Source organism: Stegodyphus dumicola, chromosome 5 (genome assembly GCF_044657685.1).
Source record: "Stegodyphus dumicola isolate Sdum_Otavi_A_Nest chromosome 5, ASM4465768v1".
In the NCBI taxonomy this organism is placed as follows: Eukaryota; Metazoa; Arthropoda; class Arachnida; order Araneae; family Eresidae; genus Stegodyphus; species Stegodyphus dumicola.
Genome location: NC_140772.1, coordinates 215,742,020 through 215,765,941, shown reverse-complemented (window position 1 = coordinate 215,765,941; position 23,922 = coordinate 215,742,020). Strand labels below are relative to the sequence as shown.

The 23,922-nt window shown below is 30.7% G+C and overlaps 1 protein-coding gene across 1 annotated transcript in view; it reads left to right on the top strand.

Moving 5' to 3' along the window:
• The window catches only part of Tnks (tankyrase), an 88,701-nt gene that overhangs the window by 49,312 nt on the left and 15,467 nt on the right, over nt 1-23,922 (top strand). Inside the window, exons 14-25 of the mRNA XM_035372492.2 lie at nt 3,775-3,873; nt 4,009-4,102; nt 4,227-4,352; nt 9,126-9,235; nt 12,070-12,192; nt 12,363-12,428; nt 13,986-14,098; nt 14,200-14,449; nt 17,644-17,761; nt 18,876-18,964; nt 19,140-19,214; nt 22,635-22,818. Coding sequence (XP_035228383.1) covers nt 3,775-3,873; nt 4,009-4,102; nt 4,227-4,352; nt 9,126-9,235; nt 12,070-12,192; nt 12,363-12,428; nt 13,986-14,098; nt 14,200-14,449; nt 17,644-17,761; nt 18,876-18,964; nt 19,140-19,214; nt 22,635-22,818 — 1,447 coding nt within the window. The remainder of the gene's footprint in view (nt 1-3,774; nt 3,874-4,008; nt 4,103-4,226; nt 4,353-9,125; nt 9,236-12,069; nt 12,193-12,362; nt 12,429-13,985; nt 14,099-14,199; nt 14,450-17,643; nt 17,762-18,875; nt 18,965-19,139; nt 19,215-22,634; nt 22,819-23,922) is intronic.

Below are 23,922 nucleotides of genomic sequence, written 5' to 3'. Positions count from 1 at the left end.
TTTAAGCTGATCGATGCTGACTGTCTTAGCTTTGCCCCATATGGAAATTGTGACAACTTTGTCGCCTCGACTGATCACTTCATAAGGGCCTTCATATGGCAGCTGAAGGCTTTTTTTTACTACATCCATTCGAAGAAAAACATGTCTGCAGGTGGCAGTCTTTGCTGACGAATACCGCTTGCTCGCCATGAGGTTGATTTGTAAGAGGTAAGAGCCATTGCATAGATTCTCGAAGCTTTCTGACAAAAAGTCACTGGGTCTGGGGTTCCAGGAGAAGGGCACAGGAATTCTCCTGGGAGGTGAATTGCAGCTCCGTACACGATTTCTGCTGGGGTTGCTTGCAGATCATGCTTTCAAATGGGTCTGAACCCGAATAAAATTGTCAGCAATACGGCAATCCACTGCTTAATGCTATGTGCCATGATTGCAGATTTCAGCTGTCGATAAAATCTTTGAAATTGGCCATTTGCGGACAGATGGTATGGAGATGTGTGGTGTCGAGCTGTACCCAAGAGATTGGTTAATGCATCACAGAATGATGATTCAAAATGTCTTCCTTGGTCGGTAGTTAGTCGTATTGGGGGTTCGAATATGGAGATCCAACCTGCATAGAAGGCTGCTGCAACAGTCTGTATGGATATATCTACTAACGAAAATGCCTCGGGCCACTTAGAAAAATGATCGATACATGTAAGAAAGTATTGAAAGCTTTTAGATGGAGGGAGAGGTCCCACGAGGTCAATGTGCATGTGTTCAAAACTAGCACTAGGTATCACAAAAGCACCAATTTTACTTGTGGTATTGTGTGTCACTTTAAATTTCTGACCCTGTAAGCACTCATGAGCCCAAGATACCACATCTGCTTTCATTAAAGGCCAAACATTGTCAGTCAGCTTTACTGAGACTTTAACTCCTGGGTGTGAGAGAGGGAAGGCTGCTAAACACTGCTCGACAAAATGACTGTGGAACGAAAGGGTGAATGTGACCTGTGGAGATATCACAATGCAGAATAACTGGAGGCTGATCAATTGGGAGGGGCTGAAGCACTAATGAAGTAGTCAAATTTCCTGATAAAATATTTTGCAATTCTGCATCATTTTCCCGCTCCTCGGCAAGCTGCTAGTAGTTGATAGCAGATGGTGTGCAAATAGTAGCTATATGAATCTAAGACACTGCATCCACTACTACATTGTCTGAACCTTTTAAGAAGCAAATATCAGCTGTAAATTGGCTTAAGTCAAATAAAATTAAGGTACGACTTTCGACCAAATGTCGAAAGTGCTTTATGGCATATATGACGCAAGGAGCATTCTATTGTATGCACTGTATCTCTGTTGCATTGGAGATAGCTTTTTTGTGTAAAAAGCAAGAGATAGTTTTTTTTTTTTGGAGTAAATTCCAAGAGCTTGCCATCCTTTTTCAACTTGTTGGTGAAGTGCTGCAGCCATAGTGGTGTCAGAAGCGTGTCAGCTACAATTGCGAGTAGGGCGTCTGATGAAGGATGGTATAAGATTGTAGCATCTGACAGATCTTTCGTACATTTCTCAAATGCATTTGTGGTTACTTGCATTCGTGCGATTGATCTTTTGTCATTTTTCGTCGTTCCCTTTAGGTATGTATTAGGTAATGCTTGAGTTTTGGCTGATTGCACTCTGTAACTGGGAGCGGAACTACCGAGACATCTGCTCCCGTATCAATCAGGTACTTTGATGCTGTGGATTTATCTGAGAGGTATAAACAATAAATTTAAGTTTTGTCATACCCGTAGAGTCGAATGACAGCAGCACTAGTTTTCCGCCTGAAAGGTACAGTGATTTGTGCACTTGGTAGCTTTTTCTTTAAAACACTGATGGTACCAGCAGTGCTCTGTATTACCTTGTTGTTGGCGGCTTGATGAACGGTTTTTTTGTTCTGCTGCTTTCGTTAAGTTGAACGCAATCTGGAGCGTGTTTCAATCCAAGAAAGGCGGGATGATATATCCATTAGTAATTCTTTTAGCACAGAGTCTTCTGTTTTTACTTCAAACACTCGTTCACCATTTCTGGTAGCTGCTATGATACTATCGGCCATTTTGGTGAGCTTGTCTAATGAGTCATTTGAAATGGCTAAAATCTGTTGTGCATGTGTTGACAAGTCACTGCAGAAAAAGCAATTTAAGAAGATCCTCAGTCATTCATGAACCAGCCTTACTTCGCATCTCCGATAAGAGGCATGATTGTTTTTTGTCGCCAAGCTGCATCCCAGAAATGAGGTCTCTGAGCAGCTGTTCCTCAGTGTCGGCATATTGCATGCAGAGACAGTTTTTGATTGCTGTCACCACTGCATATTTATTGCTATATTTCCAGTGGCTTGATCTGTGCCATTATTTTCCGTTTTATCAACTAAATTAAATATTGCAGAAGAGAAATAGAATGCTTGATAAAAACCTTATAAAGACACAAATTATTCATATTCAAGTTAGAATTAATTTTACACAAGTTACTTAAGCACGCAAGGAAATATTACAACATATCCAAACACGGAACAATAGGAGCTTTTAACAGCGAACATCCTGCAAACTTAATATGTGTATGCACATCTGGAAACATTCATTTATGATAAAAAACCTCATCTCCAATGCCTCTAGAGCTATGCTTTTGTTAATCATAAAATATAGGTACTCTGTCGCTTTCAGCTGCAGTACGGACTAAGAGATTTGCAAACAGTTTCTGACAAGAAAGTGTTCCCAACACCCCAGGGGATCTTGGTTTTAACTTCTGTGGCTGAAATTTCTCCTAAACATGTTTTATTGAAGCACCACATAATAGATATAAAAGATAAAGGAACATAAAAGATAAGATAACACCACATAAAAGATAAAGGAATGAACTCCAAATAACTTTTATCATTCTAGATCTGAATAATCAGGCTTTCACCAGTTTGAGTTTTGTAAGCAGAAGAGATGAGTTTAATAAATGGTGGTTTTTCTGTTGTTTAGTATATGTTTGTTTTGGTTTCTGAAAGTTTGAATGCAAAAAGCAACTGAGTTTAATACACAACAGGCACATTATGTGTTTGTAACCTTAAAATTTAAGGAGGGTATTATTTTTGAGTAAATATAAGATTTAAGAAGAAATGCTGAAAACATATCATAATAGTGTAGCGATTTAGAAAATATTTTATCTATTGTAAATTCGTATTTTACTAATTACACTGAATCTTAATTCACTACTTGGGAGTTTAAAAATATCCTTGAAGGCATTGTTATTATTACTTAATGCTTAGGGATTTTTACATGATTGTGTATTTTATTACATTTACAAAAACACTTTTTTTTTTAACTATTGCATGTGAAGTATCAGTTATGTGTGAAATAGGGGAAAAACTGTAACAATAAGGCAAAAAATAGGAAAGTAAGCCAAAATAAATAAATGAAAAAAGAGAAAGTTGGAAAAGTAATTAATGAAATTAACTTCTTAGATTTTAGTATTCTAATATTAAGCATTAGAAAATTGCTTATTAAATATTAAAAATCAAAAGATGATTTACTTTGTTGATGATTACTAAAAGATGATTTACTAAAATTGCTATAAAAATAAAATTTTATAATTAAATATAATTCTTTTTAATTTTATCTTTAGAAAATGTATGTCACTGTTCTGCAGCATATCAAAATATAGATAATTCATAATGTTTGCTATTAAAATTTTAATTTTAGAAAGAAAAAAAAAAAAAAAGCAGACATTGCAAATTAATGAAGAAAATTAATGTATTTGTTCCTATTCGATATTTTAGTATGGTGCCAATGTAAATGTTGCTGACCTCTGGAAATTCACACCATTGCATGAAGCTGCAGCTAAAGGAAAATATGAAATTGTAAAACTGCTTTTAAAGGTTTGTTGAATTTTTAGTTTATTGGTTTATAAAATAAATTTATATGGATTATATCTGTGACCTCTCTTATTTAATTCATAAAATGATTTCACAAGAATTTTAGAAGTTTTTCAATTCATTTTTTGTTGATTACAGCATGGTGCTGATCCAACAAAAAAGAATCGTGATGGTCATACACCTTTAGATTTGGTTAAAGAAGGAGATCAGGATGTTGCAGATTTGTTAAGAGGTTGGTGTTTGTATTATTTATTTTTGATAAATGAAACTATTTTCTGACAAAAACTATAATAATATATATTGTAATATTCTATGAATTAAAACTATTCTTTCTTATTTGATTATTTCTTTTGCAGGTGATGCTGCTTTATTAGATGCTGCAAAGAAAGGTAACCTCAGTAGAGTTTTAAAATTGGTAACACCAGAGAATATTAACTGCCGAGATTCTCAGGGTAGAAACTCCACGCCTTTGCATCTTGCAGGTTGGTTTTGCTTTGTTTTTGTGTGTTTGTAACGTGCATGTGTGGATTTTATTGCAAAGCTTTCTTTAAAATTTAACGAATAAATGATTTTCTTCCATAAAATACACACATATATGCCCCCTCAAAAAATTGTCAAAATAAACATCTGATTTATGGTCGCAGTATACAGTGTAGGATGATCTAAAAGAATAACATTGAAGGTTATAATTGTTGTTAATATCTTTAAAATACATAGAAGTATTATTAGTTTATCCATTTATATGTACTTTTTAATTTCCCTTGCATAATGTTTACATTCTGCATAACTTTCTTGTCTTGAGATTCAAAAGGTAATATTAATATTAGAGTTTACTGAACTCTACTAAAATGCCAGTGCATAAATGAGAGTCGCTATTTATTATTATTATTATTTTAAAAGTAATTAAGCTAGCTTAATTAATTTCTCTTGATAATGTTTCCAGTCTAAGGTACAATTGCTAAATTTTGGGTTATCTAGAAAGTTCTCTGTTTGTTTTTATTTTTTTATGAGCAGTATAAATAAAGCATTACAAAAGTATGAGAAGATTTCATTGAATTAGAAAAACACGATTTTGTTCTATGGCTTTTGCCATCTCTCTGGCAGCTAGGGGGGGGAGTAAGTTTATTTATAAAGAATCAAGGTGCTGTTTAACAGTCTTCAAAGAAGTGAACTCCATTCATCAAGTTTTAAATTTTAAAGTGACCTAAAGAGATGAAAATCCAAGAGTGCAGGGTCTTGTGAATATGGGGGACGGCATAAAACATCCCAGCCCCCATACTTTATAAGTCTTTGTCTCACATTCATCGAAACGTGAGGATGAGAATTGCCAAGACAATACTGTGACAGGGTTCATATGGTCCTTAAGAGCCCTTAGATTTTTTGGAATCGATTTTTGGTCCTTAAAAGTCCTTAATTTTGGCCAAAACCAGCAGAAGGTCCTTAATTTTAATCATCTGAAATTTCTTCTGTTTTTATGACTGTCATTTTGAGTGTGAATTAGCATTCTGGAGGAATACATTTGGCGATTCACTGCCGTATATATGGTTATCTTTTGAATGGGTTCATGAGTTTTAATTTGTTTCTATTTCTAATATAAAACATGGGATACTTGAGTTTCTAAGCAAGAAGTGAAACATAAGCATTTCGAAATTAATTTTTTCTAATAAAGAGCTCTTAAACAACATTTCGCTTTTGGGGATGTGAATATTTTTATTAAACTGTTCTAAACTTGGCGACGTTTCAACGTTTTGCAGATTTTAAGATTAGTTTCTATAGAAACTTTTTAATTCCGAGATCTGAGAATTTTTCGAGGATTTTTTTTTTAAAACATTGTAACATTGATAAATTTCATTAAAATAATGGTAATTATATTGAAATTATATTTAAAAAACAACATTAAAATAAAAAATTTTTACTTTTCGCTGTTGTATTATAAAGTTTCAGTTTGGCAACTTATTATACACTATTTTGAATGTGAAAAATAAACAAGGTATAATGCTATAAAGCACAATTTACGAAACAGCTCTTAGCAAAAGCAAAATTAGCTATGTAATTAATTAAATGTAGTATATTAGCTATGTAATAAATTATCTTGTTTTTAATTTTTTCATAGTAAGAGTTTTTCCCATGTGATTTGTCTCAGAATATTCAAAATTCTCAGAATGTGCATCAGTTTTCTCTATAAAATTAATTTTATACTTTCTCTTCCCCCCTTTTTTTTTTCCAAAATATTTCTGGCTTTTTGCTGTTACAGAAATGGTAAGGATAATTTTTCTTTAGGATTTTAGACATTGCAGCTTGGAAAGTTTAGAAGAATTTGAAGACAAGATTTATAGACCCATGATTCTAGAAGATAAAATATGTGACAAAATAAAAAATGTCTCCTTGGTGTCAACACATAATGGATGTATTATACAGAAAGTTTGCAATGAATTTCTTACTTTTTGGAGAATGTTTGGAAGAACAATGAAAACATAATAGTACTTGAATGTTTTACTTCTGATACTAGAATCTTAACATGTTTATCTTCCCTTTATTTTCTCTACTTTTCACTAGACACAAACATGGAAAAGTATCAAAAATGCTTCTAATCTTATCACATGGGCAGGCATTATAGAAAATTTTTTTTATTAATAAAGAAATTGAAAAACTTACATTTTTAAAAGATTCATCTAATATGTCTTAATGTATCATACACAGAGCTGGCACTAGACATTTTCCCGCCTGATGTGGATCCCACCTGATGTGGCATTTTCCACCTCGTGGATCCTAAATTCTGCTGCCTAGTGCCTTTTTAAATTCTGCTTCTAGTGCATGCTCTAAATTCTAAAAGTTTTGCTATTTCTAGATTTTGTTGTTTTGGTGTGTCACTTAATTCTAGAAATTCTGCCACACCAGCTCTGTAGCCGGCCATTACTATATATATTTCATATTTCTTCTGAATGTTCATATTACTAAAGAAAAAAATTAGCCACATTTTCTGTACATTCTAAATGCATTTAGTATTTTTTAGAAAAACAGAAATCCTTAATTAAATCCAAAAATTCTAAAATGAAAAGGAAACATGTTGAAGAAAGAAACTGAATACATAAAGAAAATTATTCTTCAAAGATATGTGCAGTTATTATTATGTAAATTACCCAATTGTTTATGATTTCAGCCTTTATTATAATTTCCCATTTCTATTTCCTCATATGATAGAGTTACTGAACCAGATTAAATTAAAATTAAATTGTATAATCTTTGACCACTAGTCCACATTATTAGTTTGAATTTGACTGTTCTTGTTTAATTACGTCACAGTGAGCTGTAATTGATTTTGTTAGCATCAGAACTTTATGTTCTAGCCTTTATGTTCTAAGTTCTTTTTAAATAAGAGGCTTATTTAAACCTTTGTCTGATATTGTAGTTATTTTCAGACATAGTGATAATATGCTTCATGTCTGCCGGGGGTTTTGGACTATTTAACTTTTACCAGATCAATTAAACCCTCATAGGTACATTGTGGAGAGGTTGACAAGTTAGGAGATAAAGCAAAGAGAGAATTAAAGGGAAAGTATTAGCACAAAAAACGAAGCAACTTGAACAACTTACATTGAAAGAAATGTTTAATAAAGTAAATAAATATTAAGCTTTTTTTTTTTTTTTTTTTTTTTTTGTAAATTTTGATACCTTTTAGATCAAAATTGCTCTTTATTTCATAAATTACAGTTTCATATTTAAAGTTTAATTTATTCTCAAACTTATTAACAATTATGTCAATTAATTCGTGTTTAGTAATAATGCATACTACTTAGGGATCTATTTTATTTTTAGGATGGTATTACAAAAGTGAAATTCAGGCATAGATAATATTTTCAATAGAATTTATTCAGTTCCCATTTGCTCATAAGTCCTTAAAAATTTTTTTCATTAATGGTCCTTAAAAGTACTTAATTTCCATGTGCAGAAATGTGTACGAACCCTGTGTGATGACTGCTTACTTCTGCACACTTTGTTTTAATTTTTGCTTTAAAAACTACCATTTGAAACAGTATTTTTCTGAATTTATTGTCTGTTTTGATAGCTTTAATTCATAGTGTATGATTCCTTTGTTGGCTCATCATACACAAAACATTACTTTTTTAGGGTGCAACTCTCCTCTTGATGTTAATACAGGAGGCTCTTATGGCCTATCTCATATCTTTTTACTGTAACATTACTGTATATTACCCACTTCTCATTTCTGGCTGTGAGTCATATTATTCTCCATTCTTAGCATTCAACTGAAACAAAAATTATGCCACAGTGCATGCTGGAATTGTATTGTGTGAGCAGAAAATATTGTGTTTAAACATTCACTTTGGATAAAGGTCGCTTCTTATCAGCAATAACAAAATAATTAGGAGGAGACATGCTTCGATTTGAAGACTGCAAACTTTCCTGGATGACCTATATTGATTGTAGTGGCTTATCCTGGTTATGAAATCAGATCCCAAACAAAAATCAATATCCTTGAGATCAGCGGAAACGTGCTTTGATTTGAAGACTGCAGACCTTTCTGGATGACCTATATTAATTGTAGTTCCTTATCCCGGTTGTGAAATCAGATCCAAAACAAAAAATCAATATCCTTGAGATCAGCAATTGAGTAATTTCTATTGTTACTCTCTAATTTCACATGCAAAGGCCTCAAACAAACAAACAAACAAAAACCCACTTTTAGATTGTACATTACGCCCAAGGGGGTGTTTTTTTAAACTTTTGTGTATTACCTTTATTTATTAAATATCATGTTCTTTGCTCTTAAGCCATGAAATTCAGTTCAACAGCCATATTGCAAAATAATTTTAAAATGAGCATATCTTTAGAATTTCCAATACACAGTGTAAATAATAATAATTGTAATGATAATAATAATGATAGTAATAATAATGATAATAATAATTGTAATGATGATAATAATGATAATAATAATTGTAATGATGATAATAATAATAATAATAATAGTAATCTAGGCACCTTTAGATACCTAAAGCCCAAAGCTGAAAAGAATAGAAGTATCAGCTATTTCACACTCTCTTTAAAGTAACATTAGGTGACTCTCAATGAAGTTTAAAGTCTCTGTGGTCTTCACTATATAAAATGCAAAAATTAAATAATTTGACAGAATTTTTTTTATCAGTTTTATATGGTAAGTAGTTATTGATTGCATACCTTTTATATTTGGGATAATTTTCCCATCAAAATGGTAATGATAAAATTTTCTCCTATAGCTGGTTACAATAATTTAGAGGTTGCAGAATTCCTTCTGGAACATGGAGCTGATGTTAATGCCCAAGACAAAGGAGGTCTAATTCCTTTGCACAATGCTTCATCCTATGGAGTAAGTGTGCATCTGTATTGTACATTCACATTTATTTATTAGGTTATTAAGGAACTTTTGTATTTTGTTTTCAAAATAAACTGTTCACTTATATGAATTTTAAATGTAATGAAGAATACAACCATATCAAGTTATTATTTTTTTATCACTATGTATATGTGTAAAACTGTATTAAACATTTAAAACTATGTTTCTGATGATTATAAAAACATTATTTGTTGATTCACAATGAAATTTCTGTTTTTGATTGATTTTATTATAAATGAACTAGCAAGTTTTCAAATAATGTCTGCATCAGGGGTGCTGTTTTAAAGCATGCCAATAAATTTGAAATTGTGTAAAAAGAATTCTTATTTTTTCACTCATTCCTAGTGTAAAATCCTTATTATTACTTTAAATATACAGTTTTGCATAATGTTATTGATTTTATTTAGAATCAGAAATTCAAAACTAGTTGTGCATTGCTGTGTCTTCTCTGATTCTCCCTCTGTGTGCTATCCCTATACCAGTATCAGTAATGAAATAATGTATTGAGGACAAAGGGAAAGCTTTATCTCTCCTTTTCTCCTGCAACATGACATGGTTGAGCAATTTATCTCTATCCGCATGCTGTATTTACATAGTAATCAAGCAGGAAGAAATGAGTATTTGTTTAGAACAAATTTAGTGCAAATTATCGTAATGTTTTATGCATTACTATTATGAAAAGGCAAGTTTTCTGCTTTGAAGTGTACATTTAGTTTTAAGATTGTATAATTTTGTTTAAAATCGCTTATTTAAAGTTGGCTTCTAAAGAATTGCTTTGTCTAGAAATAAAGTGTTTGAATAGTCACAAATTGCTGCATCTTACTGCAACTACACAATTACAATTGATGGATGTAGCATCATCTACAACCGTCGACTATGATAAAAATTATTCGTCTTCTGTCTCTTAAATTGCATCCTAGATAGCCTAAATTATTACATATATATGCAGATATACAAATTAAGCAAAAATAAGGAAGGACTATTAAGAATCCTGCACCTAGGTTGCAGTGATTTAATTAAACACAATAAGAATAAAAGGGGAATACTACTATTATAATTGCTGTATTTAAAAGTAAAATTAAGAAAGAATATATCATTAACAAAGTATCAAGTGAAGCAGAATATGTGAATGAGAATTGACAGTTTCTGTAAGGTTGGTGTGATGATACTTCACTTGAATAATATCAGGAGAAGCTGTAAAGGTTTTCGAGGCTTTGTGTGTTTGCAGTATGGACTTAGTTTGACACAATTTTTTATAGTCAATTTAATAATCAAAGACAGTTTTAGTCTGAGTTTGCTGTACTAAGACATAGTCCGATTCCATGCGGCATTGCCATTTTAAAATGGTATAAAATCATATTGAGTGGTAAAGTGTAGCAAATTGTTTTTAGTTTATGATGTTCTCTTCATATGGCTGAAAACATTGTGTGAGTATTGTAGTGCTGATGAATCATACTTTCTGAGCCAGGCAAGGAAATAAGAGTCATAAGTGAGATATTTTCACCTCTCAAAACAAATCAGACTTCTTGTATTTGAGTACCTTGAAATCATTGCAATTGCACAAGATACTCATTTTATATCTGAAGAATAACAGTGGTGTGATGTGGCTGCATTTGGTGTCACAAGCCAAACTGTCACTATTAATATGACATTATGCACTACCATGTTTCTTTATCATAACTGTAGAAAGTGATGCTTGATGCCAACCTTTGGTTTCAGTAAGGCAAGTACTACACCATGCATTGCAAGACTAAGAGGGACTGTTCTGCAAACAGTGCTCTTCTAGGCATTTGATTCCTCAGTTTAGAGATCTGTATGGTCATCTTAATTTTCTGAGCTAATGGTCCTAGACTTCATTCTCCTAAAATGTATGCTACCCAATTTTGTATCCAAGAGTTTAAATCTCATACTCTGTGTGAAAGTTTGCCAAGTTGATGGTGCAGCATTTTATGTTAATCTTTGTATACAGCTTGCATTGATTGTGATAGAGATACCTTTCTAGTTATCTACCCCCTCCTACGCTGAAATTGCAAATTGGTTGACAATTTTTCTCCAAGCTAATGCACCAAAAGGCAGTACCCATTTTCAGAATGGTGGTGCATTAGGAATTCTGTTCAAGAGCAATCAGTCAATAAAATTTGGAAAACAAGAATCATCAGTAATAAAATATTTACTTTTTCTGAGAAATTCTTTTTTTTTCTTCCCACTTTTGTTCTCCCATGTACACAGTAATCTGTTTCTATCAGAGAATTGCACGGGTTCAGAATCGTGCAGCATTGGCTTTTTTAAAGGCCAAAACAAACATTTCCTGTGTGCGGTTCCTGTGTGGTTGCCCTATAAATCCTTTTATGACATCGTGTGTCTCCCCGTAACTATTTTGGCAATATACTGCTTTTCTCCTCAATACTTTTTTGTGAATGCAGTGGGAATACAGATAATTAGAAAGTACCATAATTTTTAAGAAGTGAATTTATTCAATAAATTACATAAAACAATCTTCCCATTTCTGACAGCACTTATGTATATATATTTTAACTTAAGATTGCCATAAAAACCATCAAATCTTTTACTTCACATTATATTATTAATTTTACCAATTCAGTATTATTTGACTCAAATGTGAAATATGTTTATTTATTTTATGAAATTGGTATCAATTAATTTCCATTACCACTTTACCTTATATTGTTTATTGCCTTAGGATTGTAGAATTTAGGTTCTGTGTAATTTAAAACTTGTTTATTGAATTTTAGTGTTTTCAGCTAATTATGAATCGGGGATTTATTAAGTTTTATTATTAATTTCAGCATTTAGATATAGCTGCATTACTAATAAAGTATAATACAGTTGTAAATGCCACTGATCGATGGGGCTTCACTCCTCTCCATGAAGCTGCTCAAAAGGGCAGGACACAGCTTTGTGCTTTGTTGGTTAGTATTGTGTATTATTGTTGATAATGTTGCATATATAAGCAATTCTGCATTATTTTAATCTATAATCTTGTCATATTTAAAGTCATGAGTACAAATTTTGGTTGGATTTTGCAGTAAACTTTTTGGGGGGGACTTATGTGTTAAACTTTCATGTTCTTTTCTTACAGTTGGCACATGGAGCTGATCCTACAGTAAAAAATCATGAAGGGCAAACACCATTTGACTTGGCCACTGTATGTAAACTTATTGAGTTCTTTTTTTTCTTGAAATATTTTAATAATATTTAGGTATTTCTTTTGAAAAATTACTTATAAATGAACCTTATCATTACATGGATTCATAAATAAGTAAGATTCAGTATTATAGATTAAGCATATCTATGAGTGTTATACACTAGTTTCTTCATTATTTAGGAGAGCTTTACTTTGAATATTGTACATAGTGCACCTAAAATCTATACTGCATTTCTCCTGCAAACATTAAAATGCCATCACAGCAGCATTTTTATATATTAAACAGTTGGAAGACATTAGATTTGCTTACATTTTGGTGCTAGAGTGACCACAAAACATTGGGGAAAAAATAAATAAATAAAATGCTTTCAAAAGCCTTTGAATAGCATGTTAAAGTTTAAATGCTAAAAGGCATTGCAAAATTCTATGCAGTTTCTTTACGTTTCTCATTTTAACTTCAGTAAGAGAATAACTGCTTGTAAAATGCACTTGCAAAAGTACATATTTTTTATTTTTAAACACCTCTTCTTATACCCGTCTAACTGTATAATATAACTGCCCTGTCTAACTGTATAATTAAAATATAGTAAATAATAAGTGAGAGTGTATTATTTTTTTAATATAAATTAAATTTACCAAAGTATGAAAACAAGCGCAAGTTAAATTTTATTACATATAAACTGGCAACTTACCCCTATTCAAGATAGCTGAGACCTTTCTGTTTCGCTTCAGTTTTTTGTGGAAGTACTCATGGTTCATGTTATATCAGAAAATTAGGATTCTACTGTACTCATTCTTTTTTAACTGTACGAGTGCTTTTTTTTTAGGAGGGATAAATTATGGGGTATGATGTACAGTCAAACTTGTCGTTAGTAGACATTCATGGGACCAAGGCTTTTGTCTGTTGGGAATGTACTGATCTCGTAGTTCAAGGATCCTAGGATTCAGAAACTGACATGTGTAGGGAATGTCTGCTAATGAAGGTTCATCTGTATTTGTGAGAACATAACTGAATTGTAGCATTTTTAGCTCTATCTTTCTAATTATAAATTTATTAATTTATGCCATAATGTTTTGGTACTCATTTTCATAAATTAAGGATGATATAAATGATTTCTAAATAACACATTTAAGCAAGTGAGAGAAAAAAAAAATGCTTTAACAGATAAGATAATAAGTACAAAATAAGAGGAAGATTTCATGAATAAAATAAAAACACTGTCATCTCAGAGAGTTTAAATGATTTTAGGGGCTAAAACGGGTCTTAATTTAAAAATAATTTTGCTCATTGCATGGCTAAAAATATGAAGTATTGTTAAGTACTGATGCAAATAATTTAAATTTTGCTGTCTTTATTACTTTGCACAGTATTTGATCATGAAAAAGTTTCTGCCCCATATTCTTCATAATAAATCACCAGATGATATTGTATTCCATTTAAGGAATTTTTCCTTTTGTTTCAGGTCCCACATATTTAGGAATGATAATTATAGTTTAGAATATTCTCAAATATTGTCATTTTGAGCAATTTCATTTAAATATTGATTTTGCTTCTAGGCTGAAGATGTGAAGTGTTTGCTTGTTGATGCCATGCCACCTCCATCATTACCTCCATCCACCAAAAGCAGTACTGTTGCAACCTCTGTGATACCAGTTATTGCTTCTTCAAGGTAAGCATTCAGTTTTATTTGAATTTTGTTTATAACATAATTTTTGATATCAATATTTATTCTTTTATGGAGAATATATATAATGCTTAACTTTCTTTCAGTATTTCAACTCCATCTACCATTGCAAATTTTCCTGTCATTGGGTTGGAAGATGATATTCCACTTTCATTGAACTTACTTTCTTCTCAGAAGATGCCTAATGTATCAGTCTCAGGATCACAGCATGGTGATGGTTGTATGGATTTCGACAGAGCAGAAGCTCCAGATCCAACAATGGAGAATATCGGGATTTCGGGTTTTCTCTCAAATCTTGGCCTTGATCATTTAGCAGACATATTTGAGAAAGAACAGGTAATGAATTCGTATTTTTTTCCCCCTGCTGTTTGAATAAGAGTGGTTTCATATTGTTCAGTATCACAATATAACGAAAGCACCTGCATCTTTGCAACATTTAAAATCTTTATTGCTCTCTGCAGATGAGCCATGTTTTCAGTCAAAAGCAGAAATTCAAGATATTTGCCACTTTTGCTATATTGTACCTAACTCAGCTAATGGTTGTGAAGAGTACTGCAGAGCTATTATATAGCTTCTTGTGATAGTACCATAACAATTTTTTACAGGAGACAAATATAGTGACTATTATTTAGATTGTTTTAAACTATATTACATACTTTTCTTTACTGAGTGTTAAATCTAGAAATTTGGAACCATGCCAGGGAACGATCATAATTAATATTGTGGGATAGAATATTGTGAGACATTAGCAAAGAAATACTATATATTTTATTACCGTTCATTCATTTATTTTTCACGAATATTGCTTGACGTATCTTTTCACACTGTCAAAATTTGTCAGCTTTGACAGACATTAGAGAAAATAAACATGGTGTTTCTGAATATGCTTTTAAGTATTCTTCTGAGGATTTAGTTATCTGTTACACATACAAATCTAGGATCTGTTTTATATAGTATTGAAATATCAGACTAGTTTAGATAACAGAGGTATCCTGTTATCAAAACATAAGTTTGCTTAGATATGATATATTTTAGTGGCATTTCAGTCAGGGCTTTGGATGTATCCTTTCTATTTTGTATTTCAAAATTAGTGAGTGTATATGAAGCAATATATAATTTTATATTATGCCTCATTTTTGCCATTTGGTAGCTTATTCATGTCACTATTTTAAATACTAGGAGCAGTCAACATAGGCTGATACTGAATGATGCCATTCATTTTTGATAATATTTTCTTTATATTCCTCTGTCATTGAACATTGTAGATATACAATAATGAAAATCATTTATTTATAACTCACAAATTCATAACTTTGGTAGCTAATATTATTAGTGTAGGCTGTCATTTGAATTATACCATGCTGCATGATGTAGTCATCTGGCGTATACAGTACAAAGTTTTTAATCTGGACTTGTTGGGACTTCGGCGATTCCGGATTAGGGGTTTTTCCGGATTATAGATCATCAATTTAAATCTGGTAAGATGGCATGCAGAAATTATAAAATTAAAAATATGAAACCGTAATTTATGAAATAAAGAGCAATTATGATCTGAAGGGTATCAAAATTTACAAAAAGAAACTTAATATTTATTTGTTTACTTTATTAAACATTTCTTTCAATGTAAGTTGTTTAAGTTGCTTCATTTTATGTGCTAATACTTTCTCTTTAATTCTATAAACAGACATAATTTCTTGTTTAGTTACAAAGTTCTGCTGTTCAAGTTCTGTAATTGCTGTGCTGAGAATACCAACTAACTTGTCAATCAAAATTTTTTCATTTTCACTAAGCTCTCTCACTTTCTTAATGCTTTATCCATTTTTTGCAGCAATTCCACTTTTTTTTTTTGATGGACATCGAAACATGCTTTCGCTTTGTAGATCCTTTGGCAGCTCCAGAATCGGAAACTCTTTTTGACATAATCGAAAGCTTACTTTTTATAAAATTGCTCTAACTGTCTGCAAAAAATAATAAGCTGGATTCAATTAGAAGATTAAGGAACAACGTAATCTGCAACATTAACTGAAATAGATAATTAGGTAATTTTAGCCTAGCTTATACCATCCGTTATACATTAAACGTGCATGCGTAAAGGTATTATGTGCATGCATATAAACGCTATGCATGTGCAGAAAGTGTGTAGCTTTGAGGTCCAGATTATAGATCATTCCGTATTATGGACGTCCAAATTAAAAACTTTGTACTGTATTAGTTTGCCAAATTAATGTACATGCTTTTATAGTATCACTCAGAAAAACAGTAAATTTGGATCAAAACAGTAAATTAATTAGTTGTTTGAATCTATTATTTCAATTGTTCAAAGTACCAACAATTCTGTCTAATGAAGTCTAAATATTTATTAAAAAAATTAAGAATTGTAAAAATGATAAAGTTTTTGGGAAGAATGAATAAAAGATTATATTGGTATCTTGGATTATTTATCCACAATTGCTCTGATGCCTGATTTTGTGATCTCTGATTTTGGTTTGAATATGAATTAACAAGGATTTGTCATCAATAGCTTGAGTCCTTTTTCAGTCCAAGGGGGGCAATTTGCCCTGAAGGACTATTAAATTCATTTTGGCATTTTGCATTGAAAACTATAAACAGTGAATTACTTTTCAAATTGTTGCCACCAAATATTATTGCCCTGTATTATATTTAAAGAAATTAAACAATGAAGAATCTGCATGAATGTATGTATGTTTCTCGCATTGTGATAAAACAACAGTATCTAGAGCCATCAAATTTTGAATAACATAATCTTCCATAGAATGGAAGGCATGTGGAAGCCTAAATTTAATTTGTTTTATTATCAATTTCATATTTTGTAACACTTCAACGAATTTTGATTAAAAAAACTAAACAATTTCAAAGCGACTAATGGCAACACTGTATTTAAAAAAAATTTTTTTTTTCCAGCATGCAAGACTCTGCATCGGAAATTCTAAAGATATGCTCATTTTAAACTTATTTTGCAATATTGAGGCTGGTGGCATGGCTGTTTTTGTGGTATTCCCCATGTGTAATGTGTATACGAGCCAGTTTCTCTTAGAAAGTCCTCCATGAAGGCATCTCCCCTTAGGCAGATAGCCCTCGAGGCTTTGCCATAATCAGACACACAGATATTTTGCGATATTGCTATTGAACTGAATTTTATGGTTTGAGTATGTAGAACATGATATTTAATAAATAAAGGTAACAAAGAAAACCTTAAAAAAATGCCTCTTTGGATGTAATTTAAAATCTGAAAACTTCCAGATTTTTTTTTTTTTTTTTTTTTTTTTTTTTTTTTTGAAATTTAAGTATTATTACAGTAAAGAAAGATCAGGATAATAATTTTACAAGATACTTCTACTACTTTATTTCTTTCATCTGAACTTTGAGAGGTTAAAATACATAAATGAAAAAGATCATTGAAGGATTTTATGCTCCTTATATTTGTTTACAACTGCTGAAATAGCGAGTGTTTTGTATACTTTGAAGCATTATTACTTAATATTTCATTTTCATATTTTGGAATTTTTTAGATTACCCTTGATATTCTGGCTGAAATGGGTCATGAAGAATTGAAACAGATTGGTGTAAATGCTTATGGGCATCGGCATAAACTCCTGAAAGGAATAGAAAAGTTGTATACTGGCCATAGTATGTATTTTTTTTAAATTGATATTCTGATTAAAGCAGTTAACATTAATAATGAGTTTAATATGAAGATTAATAAGTTTTATTACTTTGTATTAATTTTGGTAATTCATTACTATCTGTCAAAGTTAATTTTCAGTTTTTTAAAGAATGCTTGTTAGTTTAGCTACAAGGCAGAGGCTACCAGTAATGACATAAGTGGCAAACAAAGATCTTGGTGTAAAAATAAGATTTTGTCAAAAAGATTTCATGTAATATGCTCTGACTTCTTATTTGTTTCAAATAGCAGTACTTAAATTTATTATTATGGATACCAGTAATTAAGTATTAACCTTGATGTACATACCCTAAATTTTCAGTTTGCTTGGTGTAATTTAGCTAAGAATCTGAGTGCGAGGAAGCTTGATTCTTCCTCAGTTTCCATAATATAAACTGTGGTAATTGTTTTAGTCTATGATAGTTCTTAGTAAGATTTGGCTGATATTAATTTATGGACTAACAGCAACCAAATGATACTCCTGTCATAAATATGTTGATTTCTTTTAAGCAGATTCATAATTTTATTTTTATCATCCATCTGCAGTCTTGAGTGGTACAATTCTGCATCTGCAGATGGATGATAAGAATATGGGGCAGTTCAATTTCTATAGTAAGGCATAATTTTATTGAACATGAATTAGAGTGTTCTTGATATTTTTGGAACACTCTGATTCTAAAAACACTTTGCAACTTCCTTTTTATAAGGGGGGGGTCGGATTCCTTGAATCCTATAGACTAGGATTTCTCAGTACATATATCATACTAACGGTACATTACATTATTTTTGGTGGTATATTTTTTACTCACAAAATATTTAAATGATTGAAATGAATCTAAAATGGTGCTTTTTTTGGTACATACACTTTTGATTCTTGTTTATTTGATTCTTGTTTTATATTAAAGTTTTAAGCTTTAAGAAGTAAGTTTCAGTAATCAATGAAATTTTAGTTATTTTTATAATAAAGTCTTAATTTTATTTTTTTATCAGAGTTACTTAGCTTGATGATGTTTTTTGTCTGTGGATATCTTCAAAATTTGTTGCTTTTGTAACATCCTCTTTCATAACTATTATTTTTAGATGCATCTACATTTATGCCAAATAAACCTGGCACATTGTTGGTTGAACTCAGTCCAGAGGACAAAGAATATCAAGCAGTTGATGAGGAAGTATGGCTTAGTGTTTATTTTGCTGTAGAGAAAAATGTTATGTGTTAAATTTTGTAAAATAGCTAGCTATACTTTAAAACATTTCTTATATATGAAGGGTGTTGTTAAGCAAGACATATTTTGTTATTTAACAAATGCATGGGCTGATGTTTAAAATTTTTTTAATTTGTAACAGATGCAAGCCACTATCCGGGAGCATAGAGATAATGGACATGCTGGTGGTGTTTTTGCTAGATATAATATTTTAAAGGTAATACTTGTCTTACATGGTTGATAATATCTTAAACTTTGAGTATTAATTAAAATGGTATCTTATTTATCAGCCTCAAAATTCTTGAATGTTAGCAGTCTATTGCATACTAAGTATCAAGAATGTTAGCAGTTCAAGAATGTTAGTAACGTTCAATTCTAATAATTTTGTGTTTAAAAATCTATTTGTTGGGCAGATGTATGAAATTGAAAAGAAATTCTGGAGAATTTTTAAAAAAACAAATTTTCCTTCATAGGAAGGGGGAGAGGACATAATTCATGTGTATATGTATATATATATATAAATGTTGTATGAACTTAAATCCATTTAGTGCGAATACAAGTTATTATTACTTGCGCACTTAAAGAGGAGAAAGCAATGTTAACAAAATTTTTGAGTTCGTGTTACGATGAAAACCCATGGATCTTCACAATTGCATTATATCCTGTTTTAAAAGTGGACTAATTTTTTTTTTTACCCATTTGCTGCTGTATTACAGAGTTCTGTGTTTCATAGGTGCGTAGAACTTAAATAATGTTTTCTCTGTACTAGCTTGTTTTTATTAAAATTGTAAAGGATACTGTTTACAGAAGCTGTTGTATAGTTATAGAATGGAATCCCATATTGTAAAGTAGCTGTTTTTATAATTGTATTCTGCTTCATATTTCATAATGTATGCTAATTACTTAAAACAAGTTTGATATGACAAACCATATTTTTTATTCATTTATTTATTTTTCTTTGAAGTGTGTTATATACCAAAAGCCATTATTTCCTTAACAAATAAATATAATATTATTCATCCGTTATAATATTATTCCTTAAATATTAAGTGTACATTGCTATTGAAGAAGAAATAAAGGCAGCAAGTTTATTGGGTTCTGAAAAAATATACATATTCTTTAATAAAAAATATGTAGTATTTAAAAAATATTATAGTATTTATAAAATATGTATTATATAATATTTTATCCAATTAGTGTGTATATATTAATCATGATCAAACTGCAGCTTGTGAGCTGCCTGTTTTCTTTGGCCCAGCAGATGTGGCTTATGTTGTAATAACCTGTAATTTATTCTTTATATTTCTAGTTATAATTTGAGATAAATTAGGTTAATTAACCTTTTGAAGAATTAATAATTTAACTTACATCCTGCATATAATAATTTTAAAGAATTTCAAATTTTGCATTGCATAGTATCAAAATGATAAATGAAAGGTCTTTAATCTCATACCTTCAACTAATTAATGTGGCAGTACTACTTTTAGCATGGGTAATGTCCACCGAAACAGCAGGTTACAAAATACTATAACAACACACTCTATTAATATTAACGTGGGATAGACAAAAATAAAGAAACAGCTAAGTAATATATAAAATAAAAAAAGTGTTTTGCTTAAAAATTTAGATGATGCCTTAATTGTTCATATATCGTTTGTGGTGAAAAGCTTGCCGAACAACTAAGAAGTCGTGTTTGTTTCTTAGACACTGTTCTGTATACTTGCAAGTGAATTTGTTCGAGCTTTTAAGTTTCAAAGAAAGGAAATTTTCAAATCTTGTATAGTGAAGTGCTTCTAGAATCAAAGTAACAAATTTGTGTGTCATGAGATGCTATAACTAAATTCCTTTTATAAATATCAGTTAACACCAGTGTGTGCAAGAGTGCTGACTCAATGACTTAAAAAGGACAATGTAGATGATTGAATAAAAACAGGAAAACATCAGCTTCAAAAGTAACTGCTGGGTTGAAAACATTCTTTCAAATCCTGTCGAGGGGGATTCTACAAGCAAGGAATTTATGATTTATGGTGGAGCTGCAGTTATCAAACCATTACTGATTGATGAAATGAATACTGAAAGGCATAGGGAACAATGCATTACCCTTGTTACTGATCTATTATGACCGTCGTATGGTCTAAGGAATCAACTTGCATACTATTTCCATATTGTGGCAAATGTCAAATCAAGCATTTTATCTGTATTGCTTTTTGACACAGTGATCTATACAGGAAGTTCCATCATGGCTTGGGACCCATACTATTCTGGTGTTCCCATTTTTATTTTTCAAGGTCATATTGCTGTCGAGGATTTATATAAACTTTCTGAAGGATCAAACTCATTCTGTGATGAAAACTTTGCTACTTGCAAATATAATTTATTCAAATGATAAAGCCTTAATTCCTATATCCCATGTTGTGCAATCATAGTTTGTTGAGTCAGCTGATGAGATGGCCATCTTTCGTGGCTCCGTCACTAGACCTTATGATCAGTTTCAGAGAAAAAGGTTTGAACATATTTTCAACCTCCAACATCTTTATAAGAACTTAAGCATATTTTATATGGAGAATGGTGTAGTATCTTATTATCCAACATCCACGACTTCTGTTTGCCCATTCTGAAGAAAAATTCAGGCAATCCTGAGTACAAAAATCAGTCCTATTGTGTATTCATAAAGAAATGAAATTTATTTTGTGTTTTTATGTATTTTTGTTTAGCCCTTCAACCACACATCTTCTTGATCCTTATTATAAATAGGTATAATTGTTTTTTGCATTTGGAAGGGGGGAACGTACATCTGATGATCTGTTTCTCATCTAATGAATAAATTAAATAATTTAAGGATAATTTAGTATTGGTATTCAATTGAATTGCATGGGAGAAGTTTAATTACTTTTTTAAATGCAAAAATTTTATTAAATTATTTTATAACGTTTTTAAAGTGCTTTTTATTACCCTTATTGCAGTTTTCCCTCAGCATTCGCCATATCATTTAATTTGTTTTAATCTTTTCAGATATGTAAATATAGATTAAGATTAAAGAAAAATCACTAGTACTATTTCGCATGTTGATATATTATTTTTCATTCCAGTAAAAAGCTATTTACAATATTGTAAAGAGCACTTATTTTTTTAAAATTTTAATCTTACTCAATTAAAATAAATAAAAATCATCATTTAAAAAGTTAAAAAAATCTTATTTTATTTTTCTATCTAAATATAGAGTGTTCTTTAAAAAATTTAAAATTTGTATATCACAACAACAAACATTTCTAAAAACAAAGTACTAGCAACAAGAGTTTTTTTTATTTCTGTTTATAAATAATCACATTAATTTAAAATATGAATAAACCTTGCCAATTTACTTTAAACATCTGCTTCTATTAAAAATCTGTTGTTTTTTTTTTTTTTTTTTTTTTTTTTTTTAATTAAGAAAATATTTACATGTGGCTTCTAGATTTCTAGAGTATTCTTGAATTCTGATGTGTGGATTTTGTGGACTAGAAGTTTGGCCACTTTTTTATATTTAACTTAAAATTTTGTGAATAAAAATTTTCTGCTTTTATTTTAAAGAAATTGTAATATGAAATGTGGTATTATTACAGCTATCTGAAAATTTTTTAAAAAAACTGAATTTCAGATTCAGAAAGTTAGGAATAAAAAGCTATGGGAGAAATACTGCCACAGACGGAAAGAAGTTGCTGAAGAAAATCACAGTCAATCCAATGAGCGTATGTTATTTCATGGGTCTCCATTTATCAATGCCATTGTACAAAAAGGTTTTGATGAAAGGCATGCTTATATTGGAGGAATGTTTGGAGCTGGTAAGTGGGTTTTAAAATTTCATTATTGAATGCTTGATTATAGAAGAATTTATTAATAGCATCATTTAAATCTTATTGATTTAATCATTTTAAAAGTTGTGTCTCAAACTTAAGTAAAAAGGAAGATCTGAATTTTGTAGCTAGAATGAAATTAAATTCTGCAGTTGAACTTTATTATAACAAATTTTAAGGGCCCGAAATTTAGTTTGCCGTAACTGGAAGTTCACTGTACCCGATCTGATCAAAAAAAAAAAAAAAAAAGATTATTTCACAAAAGTATGTAAAAGCATAATAATAAATCAATAAAAACAAATAAACAACCCCTTCAAAAAAAATACTGTCGCATCTGCCTAAAGAAGTGAATAACAAATCTAATTAAAAAATCACATTGAGTTTTAACTACTAATTATGCACAGCCATTAAATATATTGGCTGTTTATTTCTAGTTTGTCTATAATAATTCTATACAATAGATTCATTGTATAGAATATCATTTATCTGATCCTTCCCTTGAGTTGCTTGTTTATAATCATGAATAATTACTTTATCCCTAGCAGTATAAAAAGCATTAAAATGATGAACAAAGTTATTTATTTAAATTTTATTTATTTCCTGAAAATAAAAATGATCTCTAATTTTCTGTTGATATGGTGCAAATTGCAGGAAAAGTTTATTCATAGTTGCAAAGCAAAGTTGAGTAATCTTTAAAACGGATAACCTGTGTCTTGCAGAAGACCTGAAGAACACAAAACCCTTATTTAAAGGGCATAACTTATAGAACATTTGTGCTCAAACAAAACAAAACAATAAGGATCATTTTCTTTCCTTGTAATATGATCTCGCAATACCTGAAATTCATATAATTTATTGCCTCCTCTTTTCCTGAACACCAATTTTAAAATTTCCATTGTAAATTCAGTCTTGAATAAAGTCTGACAACTCAGTCAAGGAATTTAAATGTAATCAAAAAAACTATTTATGTTTTTTAGTTCAGTGGTCAAGTGATGTTAAGGTATGCTTATTGTGTCCTCATTGTCCTAGAACTGGTTCATACATGTCTTACAGATCCTTTTTCAGAACACAGAGAAAAGTGGGGTGAAGATG